At 43.3% G+C, this 27604-nt stretch overlaps 2 protein-coding genes across 5 annotated transcripts in view; both read right to left on the bottom strand.

The window, feature by feature from the left end:
- Positions 1 to 27604, bottom strand: part of LOC309563584 (alpha-2-macroglobulin-like protein 1) — a 562516-nt gene that overhangs the window by 322554 nt on the left and 212358 nt on the right. The window lies entirely within an intron of this gene.
- The window catches only part of LOC309563586 (alpha-2-macroglobulin-like), a 156714-nt gene that overhangs the window by 81554 nt on the left and 47556 nt on the right, over positions 1 to 27604 (bottom strand). Inside the window, exon 7 of the mRNA XM_082268053.1 lies at positions 12812 to 12863. Coding sequence (XP_082124179.1) covers positions 12812 to 12863 — 52 coding nt within the window. The remainder of the gene's footprint in view (positions 1 to 12811; positions 12864 to 27604) is intronic.

Here is a 27604-nt window from a genome sequence, read left to right as displayed (position 1 = left end):
TAATCAAAAACCTTTGGGGATCAGTTAAATTGGGGGATAGTCTGTGTTGGTACGTGTGAGAGAGATCCACCTTTCCAAGTTGTTGGGGTTCATCTCATACTTCTGAAGGTTTGAGGGTGCTGCCTGTTCCATACTCCCCCTACTCCTCATCTAGCCTTTTAGGGGTACAAACAATAGTAATTGGGGCCTAGTGTGGTTGTGTACGTGTGATATACATACACTTTTTTTGGATCATATTTTCTATTCCGCTATTTAATCAAAAACCTTTGGGGATCAGTTAAATTGGGGGATAGTCTGTGTTGGTACGTGTGAGAGAGATCCACCTTTCCAAGTTGTTGGGGTTCATCTCATACTTCTGAAGGTTTGAGGGTGCTGCCTGTTCCATACTCCCCCTACTCCTCATCTAGCCTTTTAGGGGTACAAACAATAGTAATTGGGGCCTAGTGTGGTTGTGTACGTGTGATATACATACACTTTTTTTGGATCATATTTTCTATTCCGCTATTTAATCAAAAACCTTTGGGGATCAGTTAAATTGGGGGATAGTCTGTGTTGGTACGTGTGAGAGAGATCCACCTTTCCAAGTTGTTGGGGTTCATCTCATACTTCTGAAGGTTTGAGGGTGCTGCCTGTTCCATACTCCCCCTACTCCTAGCCTTTTAGGGGTACAAACAATAGTAATTGGGGCCTAGTGTGGTTGTGTACGTGTGATATACATACACTTTTTTTGGATCATATTTTCTATTCCGCTATTTAATCAAAAACCTTTGGGGATCAGTTAAATTGGGGGATAGTCTGTGTTGGTACGTGTGAGAGAGATCCACCTTTCCAAGTTGTTGGGGTTCATCTCATACTTCTGAAGGTTTGAGGGTGCTGCCTGTTCCATACCCCCCCTACTCCTCATCTAGCCTTTTAGGGGTACAAACAATAGTAATTGGGGCCTAGTGTGGTTGTGTACGTGTGATATACATACACTTTTTTTGGATCATATTTTCTATTCCGCTATTTAATCAAAAACCTTTGGGGATCAGTTAAATTGGGGCATAGTCTGTGTTGGTACGTGTGAGAGAGATCCACCTTTCCAAGTTGTTGGGGTTCATCTCATACTTCTGAAGGTTTGAGGGTGCTGCCTGTTCCATACTCCCCCTACTCCTCATCTAGCCTTTTAGGGGTACAAACAATAGTAATTGGGGCCCAGTGTGGTTGTGTACGTGTGATATACATACACTTTTTTTGGATCATATTTTCTATTCCGCTATTTAATCAAAAACCTTTGGGGATCAGTTAAATTGGGGGATAGTCTGTGTTGGTACGTGTGAGAGAGATCCACCTTTCCAAGTTGTTGGGGTTCATCTCATACTTCTGAAGGTTTGAGGGTGCTGCCTGTTCCATACTCCCCCTACTCCTAGCCTTTTAGGGGTACAAACAATAGTAATTGGGGCCTAGTGTGGTTGTGTACGTGTGATATACATACACTTTTTTTGGATCATATTTTCTATTCCGCTATTTAATCAAAAACCTTTGGGGATCAGTTAAATTGGGGGATAGTCTGTGTTGGTACGTGTGAGAGAGATCCACCTTTCCAAGTTTTTGGGGTTCATCTCATACTTCTGAAGGTTTGAGGGTGCTGCCTGTTCCATACCCCCCCTACTCCTCATCTAGCCTTTTAGGGGTACAAACAATAGTAATTGGGGCCTAGTGTGGTTGTGTACGTGTGATATACATACACTTTTTTTGGATCATATTTTCTATTCCGCTATTTAATCAAAAACCTTTGGGGATCAGTTAAATTGGGGGATAGTCTGTGTTGGTACGTGTGAGAGAGATCCACCTTTCCAAGTTGTTGGGGTTCATCTCATACTTCTGAAGGTTTGAGGGTGCTGCCTGTTCCATACCCCCCCTACTCCTCATCTAGCCTTTTAGGGGTACAAACAATAGTAATTGGGGCCTAGTGTGGTTGTGTACGTGTGATATACATACACTTTTTTTGGATCATATTTTCTATTCCGCTATTTAATCAAAAACCTTTGGGGATCAGTTAAATTGGGGGATAGTCTGTGTTGGTACGTGTGAGAGAGATCCACCTTTCCAAGTTGTTGGGGTTCATCTCATACTTCTGAAGGTTTGAGGGTGCTGCCTGTTCCATACTCCCCCTACTCCTCATCTAGCCTTTTAGGGGTACAAACAATAGTAATTGGGGCCTAGTGTGGTTGTGTACGTGTGATATACATACACTTTTTTTGGATCATATTTTCTATTCCGCTATTTAATCAAAAACCTTTGGGGATCAGTTAAATTGGGGGATAGTCTGTGTTGGTACGTGTGAGAGAGATCCACCTTTCCAAGTTGTTGGGGTTCATCTCATACTTCTGAAGGTTTGAGGGTGCTGCCTGTTCCATACCCCCCCTACTCCTCATCTAGCCTTTTAGGGGTACAAACAATAGTAATTGGGGCCTAGTGTGGTTGTGTACGTGTGATATACATACACTTTTTTTGGATCATATTTTCTATTCCGCTATTTAATCAAAAACCTTTGGGGATCAGTTAAATTGGGGGATAGTCTGTGTTGGTACGTGTGAGAGAGATCCACCTTTCCAAGTTTTTGGGGTTCATCTCATACTTCTGAAGATTTGAGGGTGCTGCCTGTTCCATACTCCTCCTCCTACTGCTCAACCATCCTTTTAGGGGTACAAACAATAGTAGTTGGGGCCTAGTGTGGTGGTGTACGTGCGAGATACATACACTTTCTTTTTGATCATATTTTCTATTCCGCTATTCAATTAAAACCTTTGGGGATCAATTCAATTGCGAGATAGTCTGTGTCGGTACGTGTGAGATCCACCTTTCCAAGTTGTTGGGGTTCATCTCATACTTCTGAAGATTTGAGGGTGCTGCCTGTTCCATACTCCTGCTCCTACTGCTCAACCATCCTTTTAGGGGTACAAACAATAGTAATTGGGGCCTAGTGTGGTTGTGTACGTGCGAGATACATACACTTTTTTTGATCATATTTCCTATTCCGCTATTCAATAAAAACCTTTGAGGATCAATTGAATTGCGGGATAGTCTGTGTCGGTACGTGTGAGATCCACCTTTCCAAGTTTTTGGGGTTCATCTCATACTTCTGAAGATTTGAGGGTGCTGCCTGTTCCATACTCCTCCTCCTACTCCTCATCCATCCTTTTAGGGGTACAAACAATAGTAATTGGGGCCTAGTGTGGCTGTGTACGTGCGAGATACATACACTTTTTTTGATCATATTTCCTATTCCGCTATTCAATAAAAACCTTTGAGGATCAATTGAATTGCGGGATAGTCTGTGTCGGTACGTGTGAGATCCACCTTTCCAAGTTTTTGGGGTTCATCTCATACTTCTGAAGATTTGAGGGTGCTGTCTGTTCCATACTCCTCCTACTCCTCATCCATCCTTTTAGGGGTAGAAACAATAGTAATTGGGGCCTAGTGTGGTTTTGTACGTGCGAGATACATACACTTTTTTGGATCATATTTCCTATTCCGCTATTCAATAAAAACCTTTCTAGGGCAAGATCTTAAATTACAGAAATATGAGGAGACCGTCAAATAAGGGCCGTGGCCTGGGTCGTGGTGCTGCTGGTAGAGCTCCTGTTGCAAGGAGAGGACGTGGTCGATCTGTGCCAGCTACACGCACAAGTGAAACACCTTCCTCAAGTGTGAGTAGGCGACAGAACCTGCATCAGTATTTGGTAGGGCATCAAACGCCCCTAGAAGTGATGAGGCCAGAACAAGTTGAGGCGATAGTAGATTGGTTTGCTGCTGACAGTGCCTCCAGTTCCTTCACATTGTCTCCCACCCAGTCTACTGCAGAAAGGTCAGAGTTGGCACCTGCAGCCAATGTCCAACCGTCTTTCACCTCACCCCCTTGCAAATCAGGCCAGCAGTCTGAGCCCCAAGCCATACAGCAGTCTCTTATTCTTTTTGAGGACTCTGTCAGCAGGGTTTCCCAGGGCCATCCACCTAGCCCTGCCCCAGAAGTGGAAGAGATTGAGTGCAGCGATGCCCAACCACTTATTTCTCAAGATGAGTACATGCAAGGATCATCGAAGCACGTCTCCGATGATGACGAAACGCAGGTGCCAACTGCTGCGGCGTTCAGCATTGTGGAGACCGACAAGGAGGGCAGGGGTGAAGACTGGGTGGAAGATGATGTGGAGGACGATGAGGTCCTCGACCCCACATGGAATGAACGTCATGCAGGTGACCTGAGTAGTTTGGAGGAAGAGGCGGTGGTCGCACAGAGCCACCAGCACAGCAGAAGAGGGAGCAGGGTGCAGAAGCGGAGCGGCCGTGCCCTAGACACTACGCCCGCTACTGCCCAACGCAGCAAGGGAACGAGCGCACCAAAGTCAGCTCAAAGGAGTTCTCTAGCGTGGAAGTTCTTTAGAAAATGTGCTGATGACAGGACACGAGTGGTTTGCACCCTGTGCAATCAGAGCTTGAAGCGAGGCATAAACCTTCTCAACCTGAGCACAACCTGCATGATCAGGCATCTAAGTGCAAAGCACGAGCTGCAGTGGAGTACACACCTTCAAAACCAAGAAACGTCTCTGGCTCATCCTGCTTCCTCTTCTGCTGCAGTCTCGGCCGCTCCAGCCACATCTGTAGTGATACCGGCACCTGCCACCCCGCAAACAGACGATCTGTCAGCAACACCACCACCTGGGTCACCAACAACCATCTCCACAATGTCCCGTGGAAGCGTTCAGCTTTCCATCTCCCAAACACTTGAGAGGAAGAGGAAGTACCCCCCTACCCACCCGCGATCCCTGGCCCTGAATGCCAGCATTTCAAAATTATTGGCTTTTGAAATGCTGTCATTCCGTCTGGTGGAGACGCACAGTTTTAAAAACCTTATGTCGGTGGCTGTCCCACAGTACGTCGTGCCCAGCCGCCACTACTTTTCCAGGCAAGCCATCCCTTCCCTGCACAACCAAGTGGGGGAAAATATCAGGTGTGCACTGCGCAACGCCATCTGTGCCAAGGTCCACCTAACTACGGATACGTGGACCAGTAAGCACGGTCAGGGGCGTTATATCTCCCTAACGGCACACTGGGTAAATGCAGTGGCGGATGGGCCTGAGGCGGATAGCAATTTGGCGCATGTCCTTCCACCACCGAGGATTGCAGGGCGCTTCAGTTTGCCTCCTGTTCCTAACTCCTCCTACTCCGCTTCCTCATCCTCTACCGCCTCCTCATCCGGACAGCGTAACACCTTCACCACCAACTTCAGCACGGCCAGGGGTAAACGACAGCAGGCAGTTTTACAACTTGCCTGTTTGGGGGACAAACCACACACCGCGCAGGAGTTGTGGAGGAGCATGGAACAGCAGACAAATGAGTGGTTGCTGCCAGCGAGCCTCAAGCCCGGCCTGGTGGTGTGCGATAACGGGCGAAATCTCATAGCAGCTCTGGGCCTAGCCGGTTTGACGCACATCCCTTGCCTGGCGCATGTGCTGAATTTGGTGGTGCAGAGGTTCCTTAAAAACTACCCCGATATGTCAGAGCTGCTGCAGAAAGTGCGGGCCGTTTGTGCGCACTTTCGGCGTTCTCACCCTGCTGCTGCTCGCCTGGCAGCGCTGCAGCGTAACTTCGGCCTTCCCGCTCACCGCCTCATATGTGACGTGCCCACAAGGTGGAACTCCACCTTGCACATGCTGGAAAGACTGTGCGAGCAGCAGCAGGCCATAGTGGAGTTTCAGCTGCAGCACGCACGCGTGAGTCGCTCTGCGGAACAGCACCACTTCACCACCAATAACTGGGCCTCCATGCGAGACCTGTGTGCCTTGTTGCGCTGTTTTGAGTACTCCACCAACATGGCCAGTGGCAATGACGCCGTTCTCAGCTTAACTATCCCACTTCTATGCCTCCTTGAAAAAACAATTCGGGCGATGATGGAAGAGGATGTGGCACAGGATGAGGAGGAGGAGGAGGATGAAGAGGTAACATTTCCAAGGCTTTCAGGGCAGTCATTCGCAAGGGGCTCCGAGGGTGGGTTCCTGCACACGCAAACGCCAGGGACGCAATTGTCCAGCAGGGGCACAGTTCTGGAGGATGAGGAGGATGAGGAGGAGGAGGAGCTGGAGGAGGAGATGGAACCATGTTCACAGCAGGGTGGCACCCAGGCCAGCTCATGGCCATCACTGGTGCGTGGCTGGGGGGATACAGAGGACACGGACGATACACCTCCCACAGAGGACAGCCTTTCGTTGCCTCTGGGCAGCCTGGCACACATGAGCGATTACATGCTGCAGTGTCTCCACAACGACCGCCGAGTTGCCCACATTCTAACTTGTGCTGATTACTGGGTGGCCACGCTGCTGGATCCCCGTTACAAGGACAACGTACCGTCCTTAATTCACTCACTGGAGCGCGATCGCAAGATGCGCGAGTACAAGCGCACGCTGGTAGACGCCATGCTGCTGGCATTCCCATCTGACAGCGGGGCCACAGTGGAAGCACAAGGCAGAGGAGGAGGAGGAGGAGGTCGCCAACGCAACCAGGGCACCGCCAGCACCTCAGAAGGCAGGGTTAGCATGGCCGAAATGTGGAAAAGCTTTGTCAGCACGCCACAACAAACAGCAGCACCAGCAGCTCAGATGGAACGTCTTAGCAGGAGGCAGCATTTTACCAACATGGTGGAGCAGTATGTGTGCACACGCCTACATGTAGTGAATGACGGGTCTGCCCCCTTCAACTTCTGGGTCTCCAAATTGGGCACATGGCCTGAGCTTGCCCTTTACGCCTTGGAGGTGCTGGCGTGCCCTGCAGCCAGTGTATTATCTGAACGGGTATTTAGCACGGCTGGGGGCGTTATAACAGACAAGCGCAGCCGCCTGTCCAGAGACAATGTGGACAAGCTCACGTTCATTAAAATGAACCAGGCATGGATCCCACGGGACTTTTCCGTACCTTATGCAGAATAGCAATGGATACCGACCTTACCCACCCATTGTTCCATTTTTGCTCTTTCTCACTCTTTTGGGGTGTACCCTCATTTAAAATTTTTGAAAAGAAGCAGTGTTGGCTACCTCGTCCTCCTCCTCAGGGCCAGATTAATGTAGGGGCTATTGGAGCTGCAGCTCCAGGCCCCTACCTTTTATATAGGCCCCGGGTTGGCCATATTCACTGTTACCGCTCTTCTGTCACTTGTAAACACAGAAGTCTGGCTTCTATGCTCGCTTCCCCAGGCAGCACCCTCAGAACCTCCCCACACAGCGTGAAGGCCGGACAAGGAGGGACAGTTGGCGATGCATGGATGTGTTTATGGGCTTCAGAGACAGCATCCCATGTTGAATTAGGCATGCATGGCTGCACCCTTCCTCCTCTGGGTGCATGGCAAGGCACGGCCCTTAAGGCCCTTCAAAATCCTCAGCACCAAGCCCATGATGCTGTTAATCCGGCCCTGGTCCTCCTCCACCGCCGCTTCCACCTACACCGCCCATAGGTGTGCGCAGCCTATTGCATTAAGGTGTGCACCCCAAAGTTGAAATACACATGCATGTGTTTGCCAGCAGGGAGAGTAATGTATCGGGGCCATGTACCTGTAGGCAAGGAGAAATAGAGCAGAGCAGGTCCCAGGGAGATCTTTCCCATCTCCTCACTGGCAATGCTATGTGCCCTAGGTGATTAGGGTGTGCCCAGGCACACCCAGCACACCCTGTGCGCACGCCTATGTCACCGCCACATCCACCACCACCTCAACCTCCCTCCTACTCCATATGGGCCTCGTCCTTCAGAGATGAAGAAGAACATTGTTTTATTTTTCTGTTTTTTTTTGTTGTTTTAAGTTATTTCCCTATCCACATTTGTTTGCAGAGCACTTGCCATGCTCTTAATTACGTTTTGCTGCCATTTGCAGCACTCTAGCCCTTTCCTTTGGTGTTTTAGAGCCATTTTAGTGCCTTAAAGTTCGGGTCCCCATTGACTTCAATGGGGTTCGGTGTCCGGGAAAAGTTCGGTAAAAGTCCGGGACACGGACCCGGACTTTTTTTTAAAGTTCGGCCGAACCCGTCGAACACGGACATCTAGGTGTCCGCTCAACCCTAATCAGCATAAGAATAATGGTAGTAACTTGGTTACATTTGTAACCTCGTTTTCTCAGGAATATAGCCAATTTAGGAGACTTATATCTAAATACTTACCTGTTCTTAATGCTGATAAAGCTTTGGTTCCTATCCCTTTGAATAAGTGGAGGTTTTCCAGCAGGCATGCTGGGACACTTGGGAAAATTCTATGTATTTCAGTCAATGAACCCTAAAAATATTTGGTTAAATACGTATGGCTCCTTTCAATGTGGTTTAAAGACATGCCGGTATTGTAATAAACATGGCACGAATAATAAGTCTGTTGTCTCTTGTTCTACAGGTAAGGAGTTCAACATTCATGGCTTTATCAACTGAAGCATAAAATATGTAGTGTATGTGGTAGAATGCACCACATGTGCCCTACAGTATGTTGGCTATACATCTAGAGCCCCTAGGGTTAGAATAAGCGAACACTACAATGGTGCTTCATCATACTCCAGTAACAAAAATCTGTCAAATGTTTATAAACATTTTAAGTATGTGCGTGGTGAAGGTGTTACGCTGACCGGATGAGGAGGAGGTAGAGGATGAGGAAGCGGAGTAGGAGGAGTTAGGAACAGGAGGCAAACTGAAGCGCCCTGCAATCCTCGGTGGTGGAAGGACATGCGCCAAATTGCAATCCGCCTCAGGCCCATCCGCCACTGCATTTACCCAGTGTGCCGTTAGGGAGATATAACGCCCCTGACCGTGCTTACTGGTCCATGTATCGGTAGTTAGGTGGACCTTGCCACAGATGGCGTTGCGCAGTGCACACCTGATTTTTTCCCCCACTTGGTTGTGCAGGGAAGGGATGGCTTGCCTGGAAAAGTAGTGGCGGCTGGGCACGACGTACTGTGGGACAGCCACCGACATAAGGCTTTTAAAACTGTGCGTCTCCACCAGACGGAATGACAGCATTTCAAAGGCCAAGAACTTTGAAATGCTGGCATTCAGGGCCAGGGATTGCGGGTGGGTAGGGGGGTACTTCCTCTGAAGTGTTTGGGAGATGAAAAGCTGAACGCTTCCACGGGACAGCTGAACGCTTCCACAGGACATTGTGGAGATGGTTGGTGACCCAGGTGGTGGTGTTGCTAACAGATCGTCTGTTTACGGGGTGGCAGGTGTCGGTATCACTACAGAGGTGGATGAAGAGGCCGAGACTGCAGCAGAAGAGGAAGCAGGAGGAGCCAGAGACCTTTCTTGGTTTTGAAGGTGTCTACTCCACTGCAGCTCGTGCTTTGCACTTAGATGCCTGATCATGCAGGTTGTGCTCAGGTTGAGAAGGTTTATGCCTCGCTTCAGGCTCTGATTGCACAGGGTGCAAACCACTCATGTCCTGTCATCAGCACATTTTCTGAAGAACTTCCACGCTAGAGAACTCCTTTGAGCTGGCTTTGGTGCGCTCGGTCCCTTGCTGCGTTGGGCAGTAGCAGGCGTAGTGTCTAGGGCACGGCCGCTCCGCTTTTGCACCCTGCTCCCTCTTCTGCTGTGCTGGTGGCTCTGTGCGACCACCGCCTCTTCCTCCAAACTACTCAGGTCATCTGCATGACCTTCATTCCATGTGGGGTCAAGGACCTCATCGTCCTCCACATCATCTTCCACCCAGTCTTCACCCCTGCCCTCCTTGTCAGTCTCCACAATTCTGAGTGCTGCAGCAGTTGGCACCTGCGTTTCGTCATCATCGGAGACGTGCTGCGATGGTCCTTCCATGTACTCATCTTGAGAAATAAGTGGTTGGGCATCGCTGCACTCAATCTCTTCCACTTCTGGGGCAGGGCTAGGTGGATGGCCCTGGGAAACCCTGCTAACAGAGTCATCAAAAAGAAGAAGAGACTGCTGCATGACTTGGAGCTCAGACTGCTTGCCTGATTTGCAAGGGGGTGAGGTGAAAGACGGTTGGACATCGGCTGCAGGTGCCAACTCTGACCTTTCTGTAGTAGACTGGGTGGGAGACAATGTGAAGGAACTGGAGGCACTGTCAGCAGCAAACCAATCTACTATCGCCTCTACTTTTCTGGCCTCAACATTTGTAGAGGCGCATGATGCCCTACCAAATACTGCTGCAGGTTCTGTCGCCTACTCACACTTGAGGAAGGTGTTTCACTTGTGCATGTAGCTGGCACAGATCGACCACGTCCTCTCCTTGCAACAAGAGCTCTACCAGCAGCACCACGAGCCAGGCCACGGCCCCTATTTGACGGTCTCCTCATAGTTCTGTAATTTATGATCTTGATCTATTTATTGAATAGCGGAACAAAACAACAACAGTATCGCACGGGTGTATCTCACAGTCAAATATGCAAACTATGCCGCAATTTTAATTTTTTTTTACCCCAAAAGGGTGTTTATTAAATAGCGGTATAGAAAAACATTATACAAATACAACGGGTGTATCTCACAGTCAAATATGCAAAGTATGCAGCAATTTAATTTTTTTCACCCCAAAAGGGTGTATATTGAATAGTGGAATAGAAAAAAATTTATAAAACGGTGTATCTCACACGTACAAACACAGACTAGGCCCCGATTACAATTTTTTGTACCCTAAAGGCAGGATGAGGATGAGGAAGAGGAGTAGGAGGAGTTCGGAAAAGGAGGCAAACTGAAGCGCCCTGCAATCCTCGATGGTGGAAGGAGATGCGCCAAACAAATTTTGGAATAGAAAAAAGTATATAAAATTGAAAATCACTCAATAACACATGTGAACACAGCAGTGTCTTATGTTTTATGTCACGGTCAGCTGAGCAGCAGGCTATGAAGGGAAAAAAAAAAATTCCCCTTTAACTTTATAATTTTTAAATAGCAGATTAGAACATCAATCTGTAGTAAAATATAGCTGAACGCTGCACACAACAGACTGATAAAAATATATTTTTTTCTCCCTCCTCCTCCTCAGTGGGCTCAAGTGAGGGCAAAAAGATTGTTCACTGCACCACCCCCCACACAGCAAAATCGATGTAGATCGCTAACGGACAATTGTTCTGTCCCTGCCTAATCTCTCCAGCCTGTCCCTAAAATGCACAAATATCTTCCCCTGCCTACACTCCGACCTGTCCCTGCATTCTTTTCGGGCACAATTTTTCACTGTCTGTCCCTAAACAGCAGCAGCCAGCACCTATGATCTGTGCTCTCTCCCTACACAACAGCAGAATGACGCACCCCGCTGTGCCTCTCGAACTTATAAAGATATGGGTCACATGCTTCAGATGGCTACCAATACATTTGTAGGCATGGCTGGGATGGCTTAAGCCACACCAGTTAAACGCTTGTTGATTGGCTGTTGAAAGCCCGCCATTAAAAGAGCGCCATTACATACAAAACAGGAAATAAAATTACGGAACACGGATTTTAAACCCGAACAAACAGTAAAGTATTCGGGTCCGTGTCCGGGTAGCAAAAATCCAATTATCCGGTACGGACCCGAATAATACAGTCCGTGTTCGCTCAACACTAGTGACAACATCTCACATTTTTTGATACTTCCTTTCCCCAGAATGGGTCACATACCATGGACTCTGCACTGTCCTTTCAAGCTCACATCCAATCCCTGTCCAAATCATGCCACCTTAACCTCCGTAACATCGCTAGAATACGGCCCTTTTTAACCAACGACACCACCAAGCTTTTGATTCATGCCCTGGTTATCTCTCGCCTCGACTACTGCAACTCCCTCCTCATTGGATTACCTTTACATAGATTATCCCCCCTTCAATCCATAATGAATGCTGCTGCAAGACTTATCCACCTTACCAACCGTTCAGTGTCCTCCACCCCTCTCTGCCAATCCCTTCACTGGCTTCCACTCACCCAACGAATAAAATTCAAAGTGCTAACAATAGTTTACAATGCCATGCACAACTCTGCCCCCAGCTACATCACTAACCTGATCTCAAAATATCAACCAAGCCGCTCTCTTCGGTCCTCCCAAGACCTCCTGCTCTCTAGCTGCCTTGTCACCTCTTCCCATGCTTGCTTCCAGGATTTCTCAAGAGCTTCTCCCATTCTTTGGAACTCTCTACCCCAATCTGTCCGACTGTCCCCTAATCTATCAATCTTTAGACGATCCCTGAAAACCCTTCTCTTTAAAGAAGCCTATCTGGCTTCTAACGAATACACTGTTTCACTTACTCCATCAGCTCATTCCCCACAGCTATTACCTTTTGTATCAATTGACCCTCCCTTTTTAGATTGTAAGCTCTAACGAGCAAGGCCCTCTGAATCCTCTTGTTCCAAATTGTATTGTAACTGTGATGTCTGCCTTCATTTTGTTAAGCGCTGCACAAACTGTTGGCACTATATAAATCCTGTATAATAATAATAATAATAATAATAATAATAATAATAATAATAATAATAATGTGATTACTTTCTAGTGCTTCTTTATTTCTCTGTCTACTGATTAGACTCAATTTTATGTTATTGAATAATTGTTTTATTGTAGTATCGACCCTCAAATGAGGTGTGTAGTGTCTATATATGTTTATCTTTCATTTGTAAAAATATGCTGTGACCAAGGCTTTGTGCTGAAACATGTAAGCTGTTTTTATCCACCTATATGTAGCAATAAAGATTATACATTTTACTGGATTCTGGAGTTGCTGGCTACCTTTTCTTCTGGAAACCTGACAGTCTTATCATTAGGAAAGGAAAGCACATATCCTCTGTGTATATCAAGCTCTCATCATACACAATCAGTATTTTTCCTTTACCTGAAGGGCATACGTGTTGTGCCTGGGTGGTTTGCTTTTTATGTCCTTTGGCCTGAAAAGGAAATATAGAAAACATGAATACAATGCTATTGTATTCAACAGTTAGAAACCAAAAAATGTTAATGTCATATTCCAGACGTAAAATATATTTTTTTTAATTAACAGAATACACAGGGCTATTTGAAAATTAATCTAACATCTCTTCTGGATAGGCTTAAACATACAGTATCTCACAAAAGTGAGTACATCCCTCACATTTTTGTGAATATTGTATTATATCTTTTTATGTGACAACACTGAAGAAATGACACTTTGCTGCAATGTAAAGTAGTGAGTGTACAGCTATATAACAGTGTAAATAATAACTCAACATACAGCCATTAACCACTTAAGCCCCGGAGGATTTGGCTGCTAAAAGACCAGGGTTTTTTTTGCTATTTTTTTACTGCGTGACTTTAACGGACAATTGCACGGTCGTGCGACGCTGTATCTAAACGAATTTGACGTCCTTTTTTTCCCACAAACAGAGCTTTCTTTTGGTGGTATTTGATCACCTGTGCAATTTTTTGATCATGCGCTATAAACAAAAAAAGAGCGTCAATTTTGCAAAAATAACAATATTTTTCACATTTTTTTATATGAAATTCCCCCCCAAAAAAATGTAAAAATCAAAATTTTTTAACAATTTCGGCCAATTTGTTTTATGCTACAAATGGTTGGTAAAAAAAAATCGCAAAAAGCGTATTTTGATTGGTTTGCGCAAAAGTTATCGCATTTACTAACAAAGGGAAAGATTTTTGTAATTTTTGTTGTTTTTTTTTTAACGCGTAATGGCGGCTATCTGCGATTTTTTTGCGGTACTGCGACATTGCGGCGGACAGATTGGACCCTTGACTGACATTTTTGACACTTTTGGGGTTACCAGTGACATTACTGCAGTAATCAGTGCTATATATATGCACTGTTACTGCAAAAATGACACTGGCAGGGAAGGGGTTAACTGTATTGGAGAGGGAGGGGTTAAGTGTGTCCTAGGGGCGTGATTCTAACTGTATAGGGACATGGCTATTGGTGTAAAAACAAAGATCAACGGTCCTACATAGTAGAACCGTCTGATCTTCATTTTTACACCAGGGAGAATGACGGGCGGCTTGTTTACATAAGCCGCTCCGCCTTTCTCTCTTCACCGGAGCGATCGTAGTGTGACCGGCGGACATCGGGTCCGCCGGTCACACTCACTGACTTGTCAGTGAACGAGCCGCGGCTTGCGCGCGCATGCCCGCAATTGGCTCTCAAGTCAGTGACAGGCGAGTGACGTACCGGTACGTCACTCTGCCTGGCCGGGGCTGACCGCCGCAGTATATAGTCGTGCGGCGGTCGGCAACCGGTTAATGTCTAAACCTCTGGCAACAAAAGTGAGTACTGTACACCCCTAAGTGAAAATGTCTGAATTGGGCCCAATTAGCCATTTTCCCTCCCCGGTGTCATGTGACTCATTAGTGTTACAAGGTCTCAGGTGTGACTGGGGAGCAGGTGTGTTAAATTTAGTGTTATCGCTTTCACTCTCTCATACTGGTCACTGGAAGTTCAACATGGCACCTCCTGTATGTAGGCTGCCAGCATTGCTGCAGAGGTTTAAGGGGTGGGGGTGGAGTTCAGCCTGTCAGTGCTAAGACCATACACTGCACACTACATCAAATTGGTCTGCATGGCTGTCGTCCCAGAAGGAAACCTTTCCTAAAAATGATGCAAACAGTTTGCAGAAGACAAGCAAACTAAAGACATGGATTACTGGAACCATGTCCTGTGGTCTGATGAGACCAAGATAAACTTATTTGGTTCAGATGGTGTCAAGCCTGTGTAGCAGCATTCAGGTGAGAAGTACAAAGACAAGTGTGTCTTGCCTACAGTCAAGCATGGTGGTGGGAGAGTCATGATCTGGGGCTGCATGAGTGCTGTCGGCACTGGGGAGCTACAGTTCATTAAGGGGACCATGGATGCCAACATGTACATACTGAAGCAGAGCATGATCCCCTCCCTTCAGGAACTGGGCTTATGCATTATTCCAACATGATAACAACCCCAACCACACCTCCAAGACAACCATTGCCTTGCTAAAGAAGCTGGGGGTAAAGGTCCAAGCATGTCTTCAGACCTAAACCCTATTGAGCATCTGTGGGGCATCCTCAAACGGAAGGTGGAGGAGCGCAAGGTCTCTAACATCCACTAGCTCCATGATGTCGTCATGGAGGAGTGGAAGAGGACTCCAGTGGCAACCTGTGAAGCTCTGATGAACTCAACCAAAAAGGTTAAGGCAGTGCTGGAAAATAATGGTGGCCACACAAAATATTGACACTTTGGGCCCAATTTGGACTTAAGGGTGTACTCACTTTTGTTGTCAGTAGTTTAGACATTAATGTCTGTGTGTTTGCAGAAAATTTACACTGTTATACAAGCTGTACACTTAGTGCTTTACATTGTAGCAAAGTGTCATTTCTTCAGTGTTGTCACATGAAAAGGTAAAATATTTACAAAAATGTGAGGGGTGTACTCACTTTTGTGAGATACTGTAAATGCTCCAGTTAATGTAGACTACCCTTAAAAGTAATAAGCAGAGCAAATTTTAAAGGTTTGCGCCCAATAATTATAATTCCCCATATAGATAAAGCTAACGTGGTAAAAGTTAATTTAGTCTTTATTTAGGGAATAAATACAGAAGAAAAAACCCACATTAAAAATTATCTACATTGCAATTGGCTAAAGACGCAGGAGGTCTGGCTATCCCAGATGCTAAGATGTATTTAATTAAAAGCTTTGCAGCTTCCATAGTTAATAGGATGGTATACAGAAAATCTGAAGGACCCAATAAAAGGAGTACTATTAACACAGTTTGTAGGCTAACTTCTTCTTGCACACTTGGAAAGCTGAGTTATGAGAAAATATATACAATATCCCACCTATTTATTGTTTGATAAAATATTGCAAACTTTTGAAAAAGAAAATGGGCGATGAAGGATTTGTGCAATACAGCCTAATAGCTCAACATGTGGAGAGCTATATAAGTTAGCAGAATTTTACTTTTGGTGTGCTAAAGGAATCAAATATATTTGGCAATCGCATACAGGAAATACCTTTTAGGCTCTGTTCACATATTGGCGTCCTCTGCCCATGATTCCGAATTACAGCAAATTTCAGGACGCTGGTGTGATTCCCGTCACTTCCAATGGCACCCCAAACGCAGTGTGATTTTCCTGCACTTGTCGCCCGACAAATTGCTGAAAAATCATGCAAACAGAATCATGGGACGCCTGTCACCCAAAAGAAGTTCTTGTTTAGGATCGTGGGCCAATATGAGGGCTAATATGTGAAGGGAGCCTAAAGCTCCATCCACACCTGAGTGTATCGTTTTTAGGCCTTTTTTTTTTTTTTTTGGCATTTTTCAGGCATTTTCGGGCGTTTTTTTGCTGGTGTTTGAAGGCAGGCATTGACATCTGACCAAAAACGCTTGTAATCTGCCAAAAAAGAAGCTCTTGTACTTTTTTGAGCTTCAGGCATTTTGCTTCAGGAGACAAAATACTCATATATGAACAGAGGTCATTGAAATGAATGGGATTTGGCTTGTTGGGCATTTTGGAGCTTCAGAGATGAGCGTTTTACAAGCTGAAAAATGCTCAGGTGTGAACAGGGCCTTAAATGTTTCAAACACTGCATGAAGAGTTTAACCTCCCACAGAATTACAAATGTAGGTTTATTTCAATACGAACAATTAAGGTACAGCATTCAAGCAGGCGCACATACTCATACTATGACATTACTTGATAATGACAACTCTATTACAGTGAAAGACAAAGAAAGGACTTATCTTGCAAATATATGACATACTACATGATAAACCACAGGAAAGGACCAAAATACTGGCTAAAGAGGGTTGGGAGAAAGATTTGGATCCCATTTTGGATGAGTTATGGGAGAGAGTTATCTACCATCTCTTCCTATCTGTTCTTCTTCTCCCCATAGGCTTACACAGTTATTTATATTACACATGTAGCACCCTCCTTTAGTTAGGCTACTAGGTTCAATTAGATTTTAAGTCCACTGTAGTGAGTGGATCAGTATTGATTGTTTTAGTCTGTTCAGGGTTTCCTGAGCTGGGAGTCTGGGGCAGAGAGACTCAAATGATCACTTGAATATTTATCATGCCAAAGCCAATCTCTAGAAGGAGATGTGCAGAAGGTGGCTAGGAAGGTGATAAATTTGCAGGTGGGAGGGAGCTTAGAAGGAGATTAGGAGGGAGCTTGCTTATTCAGACTACAGCTCTGCATGTTTCTTCATTCCTCTGCACACACTGGCTCCCCAGACTGACTCCCCCTCGATGTAGGGAGGGGGAGTCAGTCTCGGGAGCTGGTACCCAGTGAGGAGGAGATTAAGTAATGCTAAATGTGCATTATTTAGTTGAGCATATTGAAGCCATCGTGTGAGCTGCAGTTTCCTGGCAAGTGGTCAGGCTAGGAAGGAGTCTGGAGTACATGGACTGTGCCAAGGGCATGATGTTTGGATGCTTTTTACATTTGATACTGGTATCTCATAGTATCTACTCTTAAGTAGGGATGATCGAACTTTTGAAAAGTTCGGTTCGACCAGAACACCCGAACTTCACGAAAGTTCGGCCCGGATTTCAGAACCCCATTGAAATCAATGGGACCCGAACTTCTGTAATCAAAAAACACCATTTTTAAGCCCTAAAACCCAATAAATGCCCCTAAAAAGTGCCTAGGGTTCTGGGTCATGCCCCATTAACTATTAATCACACAAAAAAAAGTTCTTAAAAATTGTCATTTTTGATAAAAAAGCCAATTATTGAAAAATTAAAAAAAAAAAAAAAAAGAGATTTTTTTGATTTTTACTTTGGATTTAGTATCTGGGGGGTCTAAAAGGTGTGCATGTGAAGTTTCAGCTCTGTAGCATGTCCAGAACCATGAAAAAAAAAAAGATAATTTTTCAGTAGAACAGGGATGTGGTTCGGGAGCCTCCTTTAACTTTAACACCTATATGATCTTTTTTTCTGGTTCTGGACATGCTACAGAGCTGAAACTTCACAGGTACACCTTTTAGACCCCCCAGACACAAAATCACACAAAAAAAGTTCTTAAAAATTGTCATTTTTGATAAAAAAGCCAATTATTGAAAAATTAAAAAAAAAAAAAAGAGATTTTTTGATTTTTACTTTGGATTTAGTATCTGGGGGGTCTAAAAGGTGTGCATGTGAAGTTTCAGGTCTGTAGCATGTCCAGAACCAGAAAAAAAAAGATTGTTTGTATTAGAAAACTTTAAGCACAGGAATATGGCTTCTCTGCTGTAACACCTTGCCGGTTTAATAGCAGGCATTTTTTTGGGTTCTTTGCAGTCAGGAAAAACATCTGAACTTGTGTATAGTAGTACTGTGCACAAGTTCTGATGTTTTGCCTGCCTCCAAAATTCCCCAAAAAATGCCAGCAAAAACACACCTGGGCATTTTTTTTTTTGACGCTAGCGTTTTTTTTTTGGCATTTTTTGGGGTTCTTTTGAGGCAGGCAAAACATCTGAACATGTGTATAGGGGGGATATATAGACATATATGTCTGAATATATACCCCTAGACATATATAGGTGTGATAGTAGCAGAAATAAATGCTTGCGCTAATGAAATCATTTACAGTAATATATTTCTGCTACTATCACACCTATATATGTCTAGGGGTATATATTCAGACATATATGCCTATATATACACCCTATACACATGTTCAGATGTTTTGCCTGCCTCAAAAGAACCCCAAAAAATGCCAAAAAAAACGCTAGCGTCAAAAAAAAAAATGCCCAGGTGTGTTTTTGCTGGCATTTTTTGGGGATTTTGGAGGCAGGCAAAACATCAGAACTTGTGCACAGTACCACTATACACAAGTTCAGATGTTTTTCCTGACTGCAAAGAACCCAAAAAAATGCCTGCTATTAAACCGGCAAGGTGTTACAGCAGAGAAGCCATATTCCTGTGCTTAAAGTTTTCTAATACAAATGATCTTTTTTTTTTATGGTTCTGGACATGCTACAGAGCTGAAACTTCACATGTACACTTTTTAGACCCCCCAGATACTAAATCCAAAGTAAAAATCAAAAAATCTCTTTTTTTTTTTTTTTTTTTAATTTTTCAATAATTGGCTTTTTTATCAAAAATGACAATTTTTAAGAACTTTTTTTGTGTGATTTTGTGTCTGGGGGGTCTAAAAGGTGTACCTGTGAAGTTTCAGCTCTGTAGCATGTCCAGAACCCCAAAAAAAGATCATATAAGTGTAAAAGAGGGGTCCCACCATCCCTGCTCTACTGAAAAATTATCTTTTTTTCTGGTTCTGGACATGCTACAGAGCTGAAACTTCACAGGTACACTTTTTAGACCCCCCAGACACTAAATCCAAAAAAAGTCATGCCTGCCTCCAAAAATGCCCGATAAATGCAAGAAAAAGCGCCGTAGAGAAGCCGTATTCCTGTTCTAATAAAAATTATAAGAAAATGCTAATTTTTGGGGGGTTCTGGACATGCTACAGAGCTGAAACTTCACATGTACACTTTTTAGACCCCCCAGATACTAAATCCAAAGTAAAAATCAAAAAATCTCTTTTTTTTTTTTAAATTTTTCAATAATTGGCTTTTTTTTATCAAAAATGACAATTTTTAAGAACTTTTTTTTGTGTGATTTTGTGTCTGGGGGGTCTAAAAGGTGTACCTGTGAAGTTTCAGCTCTGTAGCATGTCCAGAACCATAAAAAAAAAGATTGTTTGTATTAGAAAACTTTAAGCACAGGAATATGGCTTCTCTGCTGTAACACCTTGCCGGTTTAATAGCAGGCATTTTTTTGGGTTCTTTGCAGTCAGGAAAAACATCTGAACTTGTGTATAGTGGTACTGTGCACAAGTTCTGATGTTTTGCCTGCCTCCAAAACCCCCCAAAAAATGCCAGCAAAAACACACCTGGGCATTTTTTTTTTTGACGCTAGCGTTTTTTTTGGCATTTTTTGGGGTTCTTTTGAGGCAGGCAAAACATCTGAACTTGTGTATAGTGGTACTGTGCACAAGTTCTGATGTTTTGCCTGCCTCCAAAACCCCCCAAAAAATGCCAGCAAAAACACACCTGGGCATTTTTTTTTTTGACACTAGCGTTTTTTTGGCATTTTTTGGGGTTCTTTTGAGGCAGGCAAAACATCTGAACATGTGTATAGGGGGTATATATAGGCATATATGTCTGAATATATACCCCTAGACATATATAGGTGTGATAGTAGCAGAAATATATTACTGTAAATGATTTCATTAGCGCAAGCATTTATTTCTGCTACTATCACACCTATATATGTCTAGGGGTATATATTCAGACATATATGTCTATATATACCCCCTATACACATATTCAGATGTCATGTCTGACATCAAACATGTCCTCAAAAAAGCACTGGCAGTGGCAGCCCCTGCAGCATTAAAAAATGCTTGCTGGTGAGAAGCCACATACCTGTCCCGAAGCAGAGAAATGATCAATTCTCTATAGCGGTCACCCTGCTATGGAAGGGTTTTGTCACCCTGCCATAGCAGTCACTGTCAGTTAACCCTACACTACACTACGGTCCCCTGACACTTAACACTTTCCCTACAGAAACTAAATTTTTGAAGCTAACTTAAGTGTAAAGGAGCACTCTAACTACACTAGATATCCCTTTCCTCACACTAAAAATAGCTAAATGACACTTTTAAAGTAAAATTAACAGAACTGCTTCCACTCTCTTCCATGTCCAGTATAACAATGCTGGGAATATGGCGGGGGCGATCTTATATACTGGGGGGCGTATTCACTAATGATTGGTCTAGGGACCCCCTAGTCACTCCAATCACATTCCTAGCATTCTCCTGCCCCCTCAATTGGCTTTTGCTAATGGTTCTGGTCCAATCACGGGCTTTTAAAGCCCATTTCCTGAAGCATTGCATTTTGGGCGGTTCTGGTTGCCGAATTCCGAACTTTTTGGGCAAAAAGTTCTAAATTCGGCCGAACCTCGAACACCCAATGTTCGGGCCGAACCGATGGTGGACCCGAACCGTTCGATCATCCCTACTCTTAAGTAGGGATGATTGAACGGTTCGGGTTGACCATCGGCTCGACCCGAACATTGACTGTTCGAGGTTCGGCCGAATTTAGAACTTTTTGCTGAAAAAGTTCGGAATTCGGCAACCAGAACCGACCAAAATGCAATGGGCCAGGAAATGGGCTTTAAAAGCCTGTGATTGGACCAGAACCATCAGTAAAAGCCAATTGAGGGGGCAGGAGAATGCTAGGAATGTGATTGGAGTGACTAGGGGGTCCAGAGGCCAATCATTAGTGAATACGCCCCCCAGTATATAAGATAGCCCCCGCCAAATTCCTAGCATTGTAATAAAGGGACATGGAAGAGAGTGGAAGCAGTTCTGTTACTTTTGCTTCAAAGTGTAATTTAGCAATTATTAGTGTGAGGAAAGGGATATCTAGTGTAGTTAGGGTGCTATTTTCCACTTTAGTTAGCTTCAAAAATCAAGTTTCTGTAGGGAAAGTGTTAAGTGCCAGGGTGACCGTAGTGTAGTGTAGGGTAAACTGACACTGACTGCTATGGCAGGATGACCAAACCCTTCCATTTCAGGGTGACCGCTATAGAGAAAAGATTGTTTCTCTTAGGTGACTTTCAGAGCAGCGATATGGCTTCTCCCCTGTCAGCCTGCTTTTTGCTGCAGGCGTTTATAGAGCTTTTTTGAGGACAAGTTTGGAGTCAGGCATGACATCTGAACTTGTGTATAGGGGAATATATACACACACATGTATGTATATATACACCTACACATATATAGGTGTGAAAATAGCAGAACACTATGCTTGCGCTAATGAAATAATTAACAGGCATATGGCTCCGCTCCTATCACACCTATATGTGTGTATGTGTATAATACATATAAGTGTGTGTATATATATACCCCTATACACAAGTTCAGATGTTTTGCCTGCCTCCAAAGACCCCAAAAAAATGCCCAAAAAAAACGCCTGCAATAAAAAAAAACGCCCAGGTGTTTTATTGCAGGCTTTTTTTTGGGGCATTTTTTTACCCACATACTCATATACACATACACATATATAGGCATATATAGGTGTGAAAGTAGCAGAACACTATGCTTGCGCTAATAAAATAACTAAAACCCATATGGCTCCTTTCACACCTATATGTGTGTAGGTGTATATATACATACATGTGTGTCTATATATACCCCTATACACAAGTTCAGATGTTTTGCCTGACTCCAAAGACCCCCCAAAAAAGCCTGCAATAAAACACCTGGGTGTGTTTTTTTTGGCGCAGGCGTTTTTTTGGGCATTTTTTGGGGGTCTTTTGAGGCAGGCAAAACATCTGAACATGTGTATAGGGGGTATATATAGGCATATATGTCTGAATATATACCCCTAGACATATATAGGTGTGATAGTAGCAGAAATATATTACTGTAAATGATTTCATTAGCGCAAGCATTTATTTCTGCTACTATCACACCTATATATGTCTAGGGGTATATATTCAGACATATATGTCTATATATACCCCCTATACACATATTCAGATGTCATGTCTGACATCAAACATGTCCTCAAAAAAGCACTGGCAGTGGCAGCCCCTGCAGCATTAAAAAATGCTTGCTGGTGAGAAGCCACATACCTGTCCCGAAGCAGAGAAATGATCATTTCTCTATAGCGGTCACCCTGCTATGGAAGGGTTTTGTCACCCTGCCATAGCAGTCACTGTCAGTTAACCCTACACTACACTACGGTCCCCTGACACTTAACACTTTCCCTACAGAAACTAAATTTTTGAAGCTAACTTAAGTGTAAAGGAGCACTCTAACTACACTAGATATCCCTTTCCTCACACTAAAAATAGCTAAATGACACTTTTAAAGTAAAATTAACAGAACTGCTTCCACTCTCTTCCATGTCCAGTATAACAATGCTGGGAATATGGCGGGGGCGATCTTATATACTGGGGGGCGTATTCACTAATGATTGGTCTAGGGACCCCCTAGTCACTCCAATCACATTCCTAGCATTCTCCTGCCCCCTCAATTGGCTTTTGCTAATGGTTCTGGTCCAATCACGGGCTTTTAAAGCCCATTTCCTGAAGCATTGCATTTTGGGCGGTTCTGGTTGCCGAATTCCGAACTTTTTGGGCAAAAAGTTCTAAATTCGGCCGAACCTCGAACACCCAATGTTCGGGCCGAACCGATGGTGGACCCGAACCGTTCGATCATCCCTACTCTTAAGTAGGGATGATTGAACGGTTCGGGTTGACCATCGGCTCGACCCGAACATTGACTGTTCGAGGTTCGGCCGAATTTAGAACTTTTTGCTGAAAAAGTTCGGAATTCGGCAACCAGAACCGACCAAAATGCAATGGGCCAGGAAATGGGCTTTAAAAGCCTGTGATTGGACCAGAACCATCAGTAAAAGCCAATTGAGGGGGCAGGAGAATGCTAGGAATGTGATTGGAGTGACTAGGGGGTCCAGAGGCCAATCATTAGTGAATACGCCCCCCAGTATATAAGATAGCCCCCGCCAAATTCCTAGCATTGTAATAAAGGGACATGGAAGAGAGTGGAAGCAGTTCTGTTACTTTTGCTTCAAAGTGTAATTTAGCAATTATTAGTGTGAGGAAAGGGATATCTAGTGTAGTTAGGGTGCTATTTTCCACTTTAGTTAGCTTCAAAAATCAAGTTTCTGTAGGGAAAGTGTTAAGTGCCAGGGTGACCGTAGTGTAGTGTAGGGTAAACTGAAACTGACTGCTATGGCAGGATGACCAAACCCTTCCATTTCAGGGTGACCGCTATAGAGAAAAGATTGTTTCTCTTAGGTGACTTTCAGAGCAGCGATATGGCTTCTCCCCTGTCAGCCTGCTTTTTGCTGCAGGCGTTTATAGAGCTTTTTTGAGGACAAGTTTGGAGTCAGGCATGACATCTGAACTTGTGTATAGGGGAATATATACACACACATGTATGTATATATACACCTACACATATATAGGTGTGAAAATAGCAGAACACTATGCTTGCGCTAATGAAATAATTAACAGGCATATGGCTCCGCTCCTATCACACCTATATGTGTGTATGTGTATAATACATATAAGTGTGTGTATATATATACCCCTATACACAAGTTCAGATGTTTTGCCTGCCTCCAAAGACCCCAAAAAAACGCCTGCAATAAAAAAAAACGCCCAGGTGTTTTATTGCAGGCTTTTTTTTGGGGCATTTTTTTACCCACATACTCATATACACATACACATATATAGGCATATATAGGTGTGAAAGTAGCAGAACACTATGCTTGCGCTAATAAAATAATTAAAACCCATATGGCTCCTTTCACACCTATATGTGTGTAGGTGTATATATACATACATGTGTGTCTATATATACCCCTATACACAAGTTCAGATGTTTTGCCTGACTCCAAAGACCCCCCAAAAAAGCCTGCAATAAAACACCTGGGTGTGTTTTTTTTGGCGCAGGCGTTTTTTTGGGCATTTTTTGGGGGTCTTTGGAGGGAGGCCAAACATCTGAACTTGTGTATAGGGGTATATATATACACACAACTATATGTATTATACACATACACACATATAGGTGTGAAAGGAGCGGAGACATATTGGTGTTAATGATTTTATTAGCGCAAGTATAGTGTTCTGCTACTTTCACACCTATATATGTGTATGTGTATATATACATATAAGTGTTAAAATAAAAAATTGGCGAAGGCGCCTGGCTCTTTTAAGAGAAGATATTATAACCTGCTGCCCCTTTAATTGTTTAAAACAATAAATAGGTATGTATCATGGGTAAAAAGGCACTGGTAATCTTTTTCTGGATGTAAATACTAAGATGTCACGTATTTTATAAATATATAAAAAAATATTAAAATGATATAACAATATAAAATTTTAAAATTATACGTGCTTATATAAAGTGCAAAATGTGATTCATATATATCAAGGTGCTTGCTAGTGCTACAATTGTATATGCTGACTTCTAATAAGTGCATATACTATTAACCAGTTAGTGCAACAAACAACAAAGTGCTTACAAGTGCATATTCTATTTAAAGTGCAAGTGCTGACCTTGATTTTATAAAAACCTTTTATAATAAATAAATCCACAAAGTGCTTTAGTGTGTCCACCAATAAATTAAATCATATATAATAATGATAAGTGCTCCAAAATAGTGTCTCTAAAGATCCGGGCAATTCGAGCAACCAGATTGTGCTTTTTAAATCTTTAATTTTTCCTTTTCACAGTGCTCCAGGTGCTGGGGTGTGTCACACGTGGCCTCTTACCAGCTTCCAACAGGTCACAAGGACCCCCAACGCCTGTGATCCCTTTAACTGGGTGGATCAGACCTCTCCTCGATTCCTTGAATATCCTGCTCCTATATTACTCGAAATGGGCCATATAGTCCCCACATATAAAGATATAGAAGAGAAATAGCCTCCAATAGTGAAATATTGTTTATTCCAAAAAGACATACACTAAAGGGTGACAATTAGCCTCTTACTATTTGTCGTGCCCTCCTGGCACTGGGCAATTCGGCAGTACAAATTGTTTTTGGGTATTAGGAAGATAGCCTCCGGGGATCTGCAGCACCCTCCTGTATCTCCTTTCCCTCCTTTGTATTGCGGCGGTCGGCTTGTGTCCCAGCCACTGCTACGAATGCCTGTGTTCCTGTTTCCGGGTTTAGCAATGACCACAATGCATTTCGCTCTTGTGCGTCATCAGGCGGTCTATGCTAGCCCGGATTGTCATGCACTAAATATCGCTGTCTTTGTTTTGATTGGCTGATATTCGATTTCAATCTCACATAGCCATTCCTTTTGATTTTTTATAGCTGACACTAAATACCGATGTTTTCACTTTTCAAACAGTATCGGTTTTTATGTGATCCCTTTATTTTATCTCTTACAGTAGGATTTTGCTGCAAATTGCCTGGGTATGTTCCCATTACCCGCATCGACCATACAGCATGATTATCAAACATAATTTTTATACATACATATATCTAAAATCCATTTATATTTATTCATAAAAACTTTATTAATATTATATTATTAAAATTATATATTTTATATTTTAAATTCCTTTCGGTGCTAATTCGGCAGATATCGCCATCTAGTGGACATATAGAAACTTATTTTTCTTGTTATTCTTAAGAACGGGAATGTTTTTATTATTCCAATAGGACAATCTATACCTTATATTAAAAATATAATAAAAATCGTCAATATTAAATATTAAAATATTAATATCATAGACATTTAATTATTCACTTTTTTTGAAAAAATTGTTCACTTTTTTTAAAAAATATTAAAATGCAAGGGATATTATTTTTATTAATAATCATTTAAAAATATATAATCTTTTAAAAGTTATTAAGAAAGCAATTAAGATCTATGTCTGCATTTAACCCCATAGGTTTTAATGTTTTTAATCTATGTATCCATACGGTTTCATTCTGTGATATCATTTTCCTCATATCTGAGCCTCTCCAATGTTTAAATATTTTGTCTATTCCACAAAACCAAAGGAGGGATGGGTTCTGGTTGTGGTGTATTCTAAAATTATTGGATAAGCTATGCTTTTTGAAACCTCTCTTTATAAATAAAAAAATACCAGCGTGACATTGAAGACTATAAGAAAGGTTTAGCCTACAAATGGCAGGAAGTAATTGGTGCTAATTCAAGGGAATCATCCCCAGAAAGGGAACATAATAGTTTGGAAGTAAGACATAACCTTATGAAAGATTTTAGGGTAACACCGCATAGTAACCTAAGGAGAGAGGAGATGACTCCTACCATATGTGAAGATGATGAGGGTGATACCACAGTAAATACTATTCTGGTCCCTACCAGTACTAGATTTTCACCCTTAAGAAATAGAGAAGAATTCTCTACTCCTAGATATATGGAATACCCAAAAACAAGGGAGAACCACAACTATGAACGGAGGAATTCTAACTCTACACCTTATGCTCCTCAACATACCTTCCAACAACCCCAATATAAACCTGTGAGAGGAAGAGGGAGGGGGAGAGGAAGAGGACGTGGAAGAGGGAGAGGATATAGGAAAAATAACAACTATCAATATGATAATTATAATAATTATCAACAACATAGAGGAGGAGAAAGATCGCCAGTATATAGAAATGATCAAGACCACTATAACTATCCTCCAGACAGACCGAGACAGGAACCCTCGGGAGCATATAGAGAGAGAGAACGACTCCCCTCACATCAAGAATATAGGAACAATCAATACAGTTATCCACACCCCTCCGATGGCCAAAAACCAGGATCTTCAGGACAATATATATATCCCCACCCCCAGGACGGACAAAAACCGGGTCCCTCGGGACAATTTAAGCAACAGGGGGAAGAGAAATCCTGGAAAGACAATTATTGGGCCAATATGAGAGAAAACGCAAGAAAAGAGGATGCAGAGGAGGGAAAAAGAAAATGGAAAAGGAACGTCTAGAGCAAGGGATTTTTAACATAGCAGGGGTGGAACTTACAACATCTGAATTGAAAATATTACAAGAAGGCCTGAAATTTGCCCCTGCTAAATCTCTAGATCATTTTGAGACTTTTATTGATCTAGAAAAATTCACACGAAATTTTTTGCGGAACAACAAAAGAAAGGGATAGAAAGAGAGGAAGAA

The sequence above is a fragment of the Pelophylax lessonae genome, assembly GCF_965119305.1.
Source record: "Pelophylax lessonae genome assembly, chromosome: 9".
In the NCBI taxonomy this organism is placed as follows: Eukaryota; Metazoa; Chordata; class Amphibia; order Anura; family Ranidae; genus Pelophylax; species Pelophylax lessonae.
This window is presented reverse-complemented; position numbering and strand designations above follow the sequence as displayed.